Source organism: Egretta garzetta, unplaced genomic scaffold (assembly GCF_000687185.1).
Source record: "Egretta garzetta isolate BGI_Z169 unplaced genomic scaffold, ASM68718v1 scaffold246, whole genome shotgun sequence".
NCBI classification, from domain to species: Eukaryota; Metazoa; Chordata; class Aves; order Pelecaniformes; family Ardeidae; genus Egretta; species Egretta garzetta.
The window spans coordinates 1753074-1764336 of NW_009259976.1; the positions used below are offsets into that span (position 1 = coordinate 1753074).

At 47.0% G+C, this 11263-nt stretch overlaps 1 protein-coding gene across 4 annotated transcripts in view; it reads left to right on the forward strand.

The window, feature by feature from the left end:
- RREB1 (ras responsive element binding protein 1) overlaps positions 1–11257 on the forward strand; it is a 121030-nt gene extending 109773 nt beyond the window's left edge. For 3 of the 4 annotated variants that reach the window (XM_035895895.1, XM_009640376.2, XM_035895896.1), the window contains 2 exons: positions 5111–5857; positions 8992–11257. In XM_035895895.1, the coding sequence (XP_035751788.1) occupies positions 5111–5857; positions 8992–9512 (1268 nt within the window). In that variant the 3' untranslated portion in view covers positions 9513–11257. The remainder of the gene's footprint in view (positions 1–5110; positions 5858–8991) is intronic. The other variant, XM_035895897.1, reaches the window with a different exon arrangement.
- Positions 11258–11263: the final 6 nt, after the last annotated feature.

An 11263-nucleotide genomic window follows, 5' to 3' on the forward strand; every position in this document is an offset into this window, starting at 1 on the left:
GTAGGGAAAACAGTAAATCGTCGCTTCAACTGACTGATAATGCCAACCGCTTGTACAACATCCATTTCCAGTGCTCTGTCTGCTCCAGTTTTGAGCATTATTTATGCGATGGGGTTTCTAACACTTCCCTCAGGGTGTCAGGAATGTTTGGCAATAAACATTTCATTTAAGTCACAAAATAGTTTCCCTTACAACACCCCATTTTATCTAATAACTCCTTAGCATCTCAAGCTCTGCTCTCTATTCCACCTTAGTTCCAGGCAAAAAGAAAACCACTGGAAAACAGAATCAAACCAGCAGCCTCCCCACCTTGATCTGTATCTGCTCTTTTATGTGAAACTTTCCACATTCAGTGTCTCTCTCAATAATTTGGTTTGTGTATGCAGGCAAGCAGTTTACTCCTCTTTCTCTTTATTTCTTGCTACCCGTAAAAGATTAAGCGGACTCTTCTGTCTGGGCTGACTGAAAACTGCAACTTGAATTGTAAACAGACTTAAGGAAAACAGCATTTTCTTTCCACAATTTGAAGGAAAAACGATTTTGGCTACAACTATATAGTGGTTTCTTTCATGCAAGCGGAAAAGTTTCTGGATTCTCAGATGGAGTCCTTGAGGTTTTGCTTATGAATATATTTCCTGAGAAGTTCGTTTTTTCCCAGGAGCTGACAAGGCAGCAGCTGAGCTACCGGTGGTTGCCTTCCTCTGTACATCCTTACCTCCCTGCTCATCTCCTCTCTATCCCTTACCTTGCCCATGTTCTTTGACTCCAGCGTCAGAATTGACATTATCAAATAGTGTCACCTTCTTATCCTCGCTTCAGAGGAGTGACACAAACTCTGGCTGTCCGTGACAAGGTAACGTGTTCTGCTCCCACGGCTGCTGAAGAAGGGGCAGTGGGTGGGAGCCTTGGCAAGTGGACCTCTCCGCTCTTGTCCTCTTGACTCGCCGAGTGTAAATATCTGTGAGATAACAAGCGGACCAGAAAGCATTTTACGACCTTAGTAAGTGAAAGATGGGAAAGAGGTGAAAGAAACAGCAGGCCTTCCCCGCACACCTTGCCTTCCTCATCGCCTGGATGCAAGCGGCTGCTCTGCACCGTAAATCATCAGAATTCTGGAAACGAGAATTACTCATGTGAGAGGAGCTCGGCCTTGTTGGTGGCATGTTCACTTAGATCTGAATGCTTGGTCAAAATCCTCCTCCTTGTGTAAGATACAAGCCTGATGGAGTTGTATGGCTGGCAAGGTTTTCTGTTGCTGCAGATAGGCGTGTAAGCAGGGGAAAAATAGTAGTGTGGACCAAGCCTATCCTCTGCTGGAGCAAACGGAGCGGCTGCCCGTGTGAGACTAGCCTCGCAGCCACCCCTTGCACCGCGGCAGCAATCTCGCACCCGACCTTGCAGCGGAGCCAGGCTGATTCTCACCCATCCCCAAACAGCCGGGGTTTGTGCAGAGCAGCTCACCTTTTCACCAGCTGTGAAACCAACTGCGCAGGTTGGGGGTAACCACAGAGCAGCTCGACTGGTCGGGAGCTGCCACTTTACGATATGCGTGAAATTCCTTCTCGACAAAACGGCAGGTCTGGTTTGTGCAGGTAAGGAGGAAGAGCGCTCACCCAAGCACGTACGTGTGTCAGCGCATTCCTGGCTATGTCCCTACCTACGTCCCTACATCCCACCTTTCAGGGGTGGCGGGCTGGCTTCAGAAGAGAAAGCCTGTGTGCGTTTGTGCTCCCGGGGTCTGAAGTGGTCTCTGCCCTTCGTGAAGGCACGTTGTTTAAACTTTGCATTTGTTTTTCTTGATGTTTGACCTCATCTGTTTGCCTGTGCTACTAAGGCAACGTCACCTACTTGCGGACCACCTATCCCTTGGAGTGTATCTCTCGTGCACAGGAAAACGTAATTCCAGGCCAGCCATGCAAGAACAGCGTAACACCTCGGAAGGGGCCCAGGGCGTAGAGGAGAGGAAAAAAGGAGATAGTTTGGGTACAACTCACTGAAGGATGAGTATACTATAAGAAAGAGAAATATATATACTTTTTCGGAAATGCTGAAAGGAGAACAAGAAAAAGTTAGGGAAAAATAGGGGAAAAGTGGAAAATCATGCATGATATACAACACATTGAACACAAAAGTCGGGGCTTTTGCATTTGAGTGTTTTAAAATGTTTTGGGTTTGGTTTTGTCTTACTTGAGTGCTACTGGTGTATATTCCCCTCATTCACTTTGCTTCTGATATTTCATGTTGAAAAGCCAATTTATTCTGCGTCCTCTGTCTTCTGTTTGGTCAGCGAGGAATTACAAAGCATCTCTCTCAGTACGATAAAAGAGGAGCTCCTTCCATCTCGGTCTCCTTGTGCTCTTCACTCCTCTCCATCCTAAGAGAGCTCACATGGTTTCCCGCCCCACTCCCTAGTGAACCCCCCCCCATGCTGTGCTTGCAGTCTTTCTTTGGCCTGTCTAATGCATGTCCCCTGTGGGGAGCATTTCCTGATGGGACGGGGTGGCTCACGCCTGCCGGGAGGTGCCCCCCACCTTTCTGAGGACGAGCACCAATGGCAGAGGTACGGCAGCTGTTTTAGGTGCTTTCTGTTGGTGTCGCTTCAAGGTCTTTGCGCCGCAGACCCACCTTGCCCACTCCGGTTTTGTCTCTTCGTTCATCATCGACAGATACATCTTCGTGATGGTAGCAACCAAAGGCTGCTGGGAGGAAACTCATCTTCCCTGCTGTTTCCATTCCCTTCTGCCCTTACCCTAAAGGGAGCGGTGGTTACGGGGTCATTTTAGTCCAATATAAACTCATGCTCTGATGAAAAAAAGCCCCGGTCACCTGCACAGCCATGTGAATGTGAGGGCTGTGCAAGGGCTGGGGTGGCAGCAGGTGGACAGGGAAGGACGAGGACCCTTCCAGCGGCAACGAGGAGTCACATCGGTTGCCATTAATCCTTCCTTTCATCCCCGCTCTTGGGCCAAAGTGAGGTGCTGCCAGTGAGAGCCAGATGTGCTCGTCCTGCCCCCAAACCCAGTGTGTGGAAGAAGGTGGTGGGCAGGAACCCATAGCCGTGATTCCTTTTTAAATGTATCCCCTGTGTAGATACAGCCTGGCTTTGGCTTCTGGGCTCTGCACTCTCTTGCCTGCACCGGCAGCCATGAGACTCAGCTACCTGCCTTGCATCCAGGAGCACTGTGCCTGGGCTTGGCTTCTCATCCCTGCCTGGCTCCCATTTCTCTGGGTTGCGGAGTAGTGCTTCCCCTTAATTCTTGTGCATCGGAATTTCAGCTTGAATTTTAGAAATTGCCTCTATTTGTTTATAACGGCTTTTTTTTTTTTCTTTTTTCCTTAATATAGCCAAGAGATAAGGAATGAGTCAAAACACAGAATTCAAATGCAGATTCACAGGGCACTTGTCAGTGACCTTTGTTTTCAGATGCCCACATCCTCAAATTCTCTAGTATTATGCACAGATTTTGGCTCAGTTGCGTGTTTTAATGGGCAGATAATTAGATGAGCAATGAACTTTGTGGAAAGCTTTTGTGTAATCCACTGTCTATGTAACGGGATCTGTTTTGATTAAAAGGTGAGATTATTTTTTTTGACAGGTCACTTCTCCCCCTTTCAGCCCCCCAAGAAAAAGCGTATTGAGGATTATGCTCTATTAAGTGATTGTTCCTGATTACTGGAAGTGCTGCTTTGCTTTGACGTTTGTTTAATGGCCATTTATTATCATTTGTGCAAGGAGATGGGGTCAATGCAAGTTACGTTGCATTCAAACTACTACGTGCCTGAGAACTATCTTCTTACCTTCTGTCATTACTCCTTGCATATGAAAAAAGCCTGTAACAGGAAATCTAGGCAATTTGGAGACAAGCACATGTTGTGTTATGTCACATGGAGAACTCACTCAAACTGCTCTATTGGAGCTTTTAAATCCCTGTAGTTACTCAGCAGCTATCAGGCACCGCAGATAAATGCCAAAATGCCTGGTAGGTTGTGTGCTCCCTTGGCTGCCCACTGTCAACAAGAAGGGGGTGGGAGGGGAGGAGAGGACTTAAAGCAAGGAAAGTTTCAACTTTCAGAAAGCACAACTTGCTAAGTTTGTGTCCTGGAATGGTTGCTGGAAAGTGGCACTGGGAGTGCAGTTACATGCCGTGCATCATTGTCAGCTTTGGCCTCCAGATCCAGTCCAGCTTATTTCCTGCTTACACATACACTATTTGTATAGGGCTTGGAAGGGGTACAGCTCCAGCCCTTTGTTCTCCTTAAGAGCCTTATCTGTTTTATTTTTTTGGATCCATGTTATGTCTTCAGCAATGTTAATGCTACAAACTGATGAGGAGGCAGAGGAGGTCATTAAGGTGGATGTCTTAGGTGGGTTTTGCCTTCTTGTTGGGGAAACTGTGACACAGCGAAGGATGCTGCCTGTTACTGCATCTTGGCTTTTACATTTTGGTTCCAGGTGGTGTCAGTGTAACAAAGAGCGTGTGTCAAAGACCCATATGTGGACAAACTTTTGCATCTTTTGCGTATATGATGTGTACCCAACTTTTTAAACTGACCTCTGTGTTATTGTTTGCACTAACCTTTAACGTGGAATTGTACCTGTTGGTTGCATGAGGCCTTTACATTCCCTTTGAAAAGCATTTCCCACTACTTATAGTTCGTAAGTTAGTTTGATTAATATGTGCGTGTGTATTATTTTGATCTATATCCAAATGCCGTATGTGAAGTATTCTAAATGATACATCCATGTGTCTCTGGCGCGGTGTATTTTTAGTACTAGTGATCTCAGCTCTTCTTTGATGTCTCAGCATTTTGCATTCTCTGGTAAAAGCGATTGTAGTAAAAGTGACTTTTAGAAACTGCCAAGCAAGTGAGTGTATTTTAGAAAAGAAAGCATTTGGTTACAGATTTTTAATCATCTTGTTAATTGGGTTCTGTGGGGGTTTGATCTCTTTTCAGCTGGAAGTTATCGGCCTGGGTCACAGGTAAGAGAAACAGGTGTTGGGATGCTGGAACAGAAGCAATGCTCGTGGCTCCGCGTCCAGCCTTACCACTGGTAGTTGTGAATTAGCAGAGAGCATCCCACTGAAAGTTTCTCTCTGTTTGCTTGCAGAGAGCCAGTCTGATGCGGAGACACTAGCTGCAGGAAACGAAGTCTTGGACCTGACCTCCTGCGAGAAGGAACAGCCAGAGGAAATAACAGAGCTACCGGAGAGTGAGTGTGGCCCCAAGGAGGAGCAAAAGGCTGACTCCCTTCCGGCAGAAGAGGATGCCGAAGAAAAAGCGGATGGATATGAAGAGGGCCCTGAGGAAGATTCTGTAAGTAACAAAAGTCTTGACCTCAATTTTGCCAGCAAATTAATGGACTTCAAGCTGGCAGAGAGTGACCAGAGTGCAGGCAGGAGTTCTCAGACTGAAAGGAAACATGCCTGTGACATTTGTGGCAAAACCTTCAAGTTTGCTGGCACTCTTAGCCGTCACAAAAAGGCCCACACTCGTGAGGACAGAAAGGATGAAAGGAGCAGTGAGGATGAAAGCAAAAGCATTCAGGATGATGCAGGAGCTCCCTCGATGCAGGACTCTGGTCTTGAGCAGGAAGAGTCTCCGATGGACTTGAAGGTAGTGGAGTCTCCTGTGGACTATGAGGCAACAGGAAAGGAGAATGAAGAGAGCGAAAGCATCTCTGAGGGGGAAGGCACAGAAAGAAAGTCCACTGAGAAGAGCAGTGATGACAAAAAACCAAAGACTGATGGGGCTAAGAGTACTGCAAAAGCAGACAAAAGAAAGAAAGTCTGTACTGTGTGCAACAAGCGTTTCTGGTCTCTGCAAGATCTGACGCGACATATGCGGTCTCATACAGGTAAGAGGAGACTCGAAGGCAGAACAGATTACGAGCAGGTCTGCCACCAGACTGAGGCATCTGCTCTGTAGGTGCACGATTGCTGCTAGCACTTGAGGTTGGAGACGCTGCCTGTAGTCCTACAGGTACCTGCAAGGTGTCTTCTCTGCCCCAATCCCTTGTGCTGCGTACAAACCCAGTCGAGGGAGCGTGAATTGTGAGCACTGCCTTATCTTCAATTCCCAAACTTTTTCCCCATGCTTGCTTGCAGAGTTTAGGGGTGAGGGCAAGTATGGAGATCCCTGGGCAGTTGTTTGTCCAACTTCTGACTCCCTTCTTGTCTTGTGCGCGTGGCTCTACCTCTTCCCAGTATTTTGACGAGCAGTGGAGAAACCTGGCAGTATACATTAAGACTTCACCTCCGAGTGAAAGTTTAGAGAGAGAAAGTCTGGGTTTGTCTGATGATCTAAGCCTGGTACACGTAATGTGCTAGCGGTCTGCGTGACCTGCTGTGTGAGTGAAAGGCAAAGCTACAGTGGGCACCCTGCTCGTCATTCGGGCTTGGGCAGGGGAGGTGGCACACAGGTAGTAAAAGGCTTGCCCCATGACTTGGCTCAGCAGCTACAACGTGTGGGATCGCTTTATGCGGTACACAGTTTGCAGCAGTACCATCCAAAGGAGATGAAGCCATCAGCCAGCTCAAAGGTGAATTAATCATTCATCCTTATGAATGTATCCTCATTAATGATTCATTTTACCCGTCAGCGAGCTGCTCTGACATGGGAAGACTGGTGCAGTTTGACATTTTGTATCTTTTGAAGGTGTTCTCTGCTGAAGACAAGATCTTTGCAATTAACAAAATATTTGTGCTGTAATTGACGGTGATGTTTAAGAAACTACACCAAGGACAAGTGTCTTAACCAAACTTTTTACCCTTCTGAATCACAAATACTGACCTCTTGAGTGCAAAACTGACCTGTTCTGTCTGGCCTTGAACCACAAGTGAAACAGGGGATGGGTCCCATTCTTGTGCCTATTTTCATACTAAATCTGGAGGTCTTGGAAAGATTATAATATCTATAGTATTGAGCTTTACCCCCAAATGATACACTGGCATGTGCCCGTGGAGATTCCCATACTGTATGTTTTAATTGCTCTTATTGCATGCCGAGCTATGCAGGCCTTGTCAGTACTTTTTTTTCTCATTTGTTTCTCTGACACTGGAGGATGTTTTAACATAGAATAGGTGTTGAATAGGAACCTGGGTCAGTGCTTTCTTCAAATTTAATAAAGGTAAATACCACTTATCCTCACTGTTAAATCAACACATTTTCAGCTGAGGATTCTGCAACTGTGGGTTGACTCTTCTCTCCTTCCCACTTGTTCAGCTGTATTGACAAGATACTGTCAGGTTATAACACTGCTTGTACTTCGCTTTTAATGTGTGGGATTTTTTAAAGATAACTGTAAGGTTTTGGAATTTCTTTTACTCAGAAGAGCAACGTTTGGGACATGCTGAAGTGTGCAAGAAACCTTTGCCTGCTACTGAATGGCAATCAGGCTGGAAATGTTTTGTCTTCCCAGTGCAGGCTGCTTCTCAGCAAGTAATTGTGGGGTGCTCTGGTGCTGCCTGCCCAAGAGCAGGGTGAGCTGCGGTGCTGCATCGGCCGCAGCCAAGTGCCATATGGGCAAAGGCTGTCGGCCGAAAATGCTCCCAGGGAGCCGTGCCCTCCCTTGATAGCAGGTGCCCGAGCAAGGCACTGGAGAGAAACGTTTCTAAGAAGCATCAGGCTTCCCAGGGACAGCAGGACCTACTTGCACATTTCAGCCAGCCACCTCAAGTTCGTAATTGGTTTTCTTTTAACGATCCCAAGCATTATTACAAGTGAGAAAGGAGTCACAAGTCTTTTATTCTGTTTGCTCACTGGCACGAGACGGTGTCTTGATGGAATTGCAGCACTGAAAAATCCCCAATAGGTGCAGTTGGCAACAGAGAATGAAGCGGTCAGGGTGGGACCTTCTGTTCTTCAGGGCAGACAGCACCTTGGGGCACTGTGCTTGGTTGGGAATTTGGGAGAGTTTTGTCTGTGGGGCTGCGGTTGCTTTGTTTTCTGATGAGCTCATGCTCAGAAAAGTATTCAAGCATTTCAGGTGCAAAGAGCAGCTCTGAGATGGGAGCAGACTACCTGTTGATTACAGCAGAGGATGCCTGCAGCTGCTCTGCGGCTTAAGATTGCAAAATAAGAGGAAGAATTTTGTCCTCCAAGTAGCATATCTGGAATGGGCGTGAAGAGGTTTTTCAAGGGCTTTCACAAGTCACTCCTGTCCCAAAGCACCAGCGGGATGAGGAACACCAACAGCTCTGTAAATAACATCCCAGGGCAGGCATTTTTCACCCGGTCAGTAAATTTTGATCACCTCTACCAGACACCTCCTGTGTCCCATGAACGCCTGACAAGTCTAGGTCCTTTAGCTGCCCTGTGTCCTGTTTGAAACGTGGTGATACTGTTGTCTTCTTCACAGAAAGAGGAGGGGCTATTGTGGCAAGGGCAATTCCTGACAGCTTCTCTTTGACTTTGGTGATTAACTTGCGCGTTTCATGCTTGCCCATCTGTCGGCATCTAAGAGAGAGAGAGATGTTTTCTCCTGTGCTGTTCGGTTCAGTTCTTGAGTGCTGTTGACCACAGTTACCTGGGCAGTATCCTCATCCTCATCCTTCCATCTCAAGTCCTCTCTCTCCACGTGCATCGGGGCTGACCTGCAGCAGGGAGCCCCCATGGTGGGCTTTTGAGCTCCAGAGGATGACTGCAAACTTCTTCCAGAAAAGTTGCTGGTTAAATTAGATGAGATGCTAATGAGCTCCTGGGGCTTACGGTCTTCCTCCCTCCTTAGTGCAGGGCCATACCGAGCTTGTAGAAATCTCAAGACCCTTCGTTTTGGTTTTTCATTCTGCCCCAAGGGATTTATTTGTATTCCTGCTTGCGTGCCATCAGCTAGTTTGCTAGTACATAAGCAAAAAATCTGCATAAATGCGACATCCATGTTTGATACAGGTAGTGAATGTCCAAAGTGTGGAGCGCCTTAACGCTGTTAGAAACAAGAGGGAGGTGCATTTGTGACCTTACACCTGACTTTGTATTTTAATTCTCTTCTAGGTGAGAGACCGTACAAGTGTCAAACCTGTGAACGGACCTTCACTCTGAAACACAGCCTGGTTCGCCACCAGCGCATACACCAGAAAGTCAGAAATGCCCGAAACCATGGGAAGGAGAGCGACAAGGAGGAGACCCAGTCGAGGTGTGGAGAAGACAGCGAAAATGAGTCTAGCCACAGTGGCACCAACCCCATCTCAGAGAATGAGTGCGACTCCGCGGGGGGCGTCGGTAGCCATACGTCACTCATGGGAAGCCGAAAAGAGTCCCTGGCTGGCGCGGCCAAGGACTCCCCCTGCAGAGAGGAGAGGCCGAGCGGGCGAGCAGCCGGCACCTGCCTCGCGGAGCCCACCAAGAGTGCACAGAAACAGACAGGAAAAGACCAGGAACCGCGGGGTAGCTCCGAGCACGAGAGGCCCTCAGGTTTCATTCAAGACTTGCTGGAGATGCACAACAAAAAGTCTCCCATGAATCACATCCTTGCCTCTGCAGACAGTGCGCCTCAGCTCTTGGGGGTGGAATGACTGGCTAGGAGGTTGGACCCGTCCCAGCACACAAACTGAAGCCAGCAGAGCAAGGTTTCTGGAGTCTTTGTTTTTGGAAGAGCGACCTACAGCTGTGGGGAGAGTATGGCAGACTGGACGCGGTGCCATATGCCTTTCAGTATAATAATGCAAGAGACTACAGTATATACTGATTTGAGTGCCTTACTACTTTATTAGATCTTTTGGTATCATAGGTTTGTTTTTTTGTTTTTTTTTTTTTTCAAAAATGATTTTTTTTTTAATATTTTAATGAATTATTTGGAGAGGACCTTTTTCATTTAAGCATTAATGTTACCTTTTGTATTGGTGTGCGTGAGCTTGTTCTTGTATATCTGTGATAGTCGCTGTGTTTGTTCTCTGAGCTGGAAATGGAGGCTGTGGGGGGGGGGGCCCTTGGGTACCCCAGCCAATAACTGGAAGAAAAATTATGTGAATTTCATACGAAATAGTCAGAGGAAATGCAGATGAGATGTTGATTTATTGTTTTTTCTCAGTAGATGTTCTTGCATTTGCCACATGGTGGAGCATTAAGCCTGTTCCAGGCCTGAACAACGTGGCAGTCGAAGGTGTTCAAAGTGGTTCAAGCCAAAAGCAGGAAACACAACGAATTTCAACCTCACGCTTGTTTCCACTTTTCAGCATTAGAAATGGTCTTCTAAAGCCTAGGGGGTTTTTCTGGCCGTCGTGGACTGAGCGTGTATACAGAGAAGAGTTACATAGCAACGTGACCTATGGAAATTATGCACCCGCTGTTATATATGTTTGATTTGCTTCAGTATATTATTATTATTATTATTATTATTTTATTATTATTTTATAAATCCATCAGTTCGCTTGTCTCTGCAGTCAGCAGAAACCAATGGGCAATATTTGCCCACGCCGATGCGTAACGCAGCTTTGGATCCCCTCTCGAAAGGTTTTTGACTTAACGCTTTCACCAGCTCCTCTTCTTATGTTGCAGCTCTTCTACTGTACTTTAAATGAAACCCTTCCTCTGACCGGGGAGTCAAATGGAGGCCAGCGAGGTATCGTCACACCGGTACAGGGGAACATCTCACTCGTGGTGGGGTGCGTGTGGGTGCGTGCGTGCGTGCGAGTTGGGGGGGAGAAGCGTGCGAGAACGGGGCCGCCTAAGGCCCCTCCGAGTGCGTGAGAAGGGCACCGCGAGTACTCGATGAATCTTGTTGCAAGCACACTCGGTGGCAGCGTGTGTTACTTACAGAGCAAAGTTATTCCGTCTTCCAGTTGAAAGCAGGCAAGAGAGAAATGCGAGCCTTACCGTCATCTTGCTACTGTCATGTTCTAGAGCAAGAAAATACTACTGGTGATAAAACTACAGATATTAAGACATGTTAAAAATAAATAAAATAAATTAAAAAAAAAAATTCTTCCTGAGATTTTGGGGTTGATGCTTGAAGACTTGAGGTGTGTGTCTAAATTTCATATCAGTAATTTAACCCCTTTAACGCTGGCAGCCGGACTTTCTCCGTATGGCTCCTGTTGCCGGCAACAGGTGACGCTCCGGCCACCAATGTTGAAGGGGTTAAGCGAAATGTATCCTACTGTAGCTGCGCATTTTTAGGAGTGCCCAGCGTTTTTGTTGTCCTTGTTGTTGTCGTCCTTATTGTTGTTTGTTAATTGTCCTTCAGTCATGACCTCTGGGACAGACAGAGCCATAATAGCATTGCCGGAGCCTCACTGTGCTATTCCACCACTGCAGCCCCCCAGCC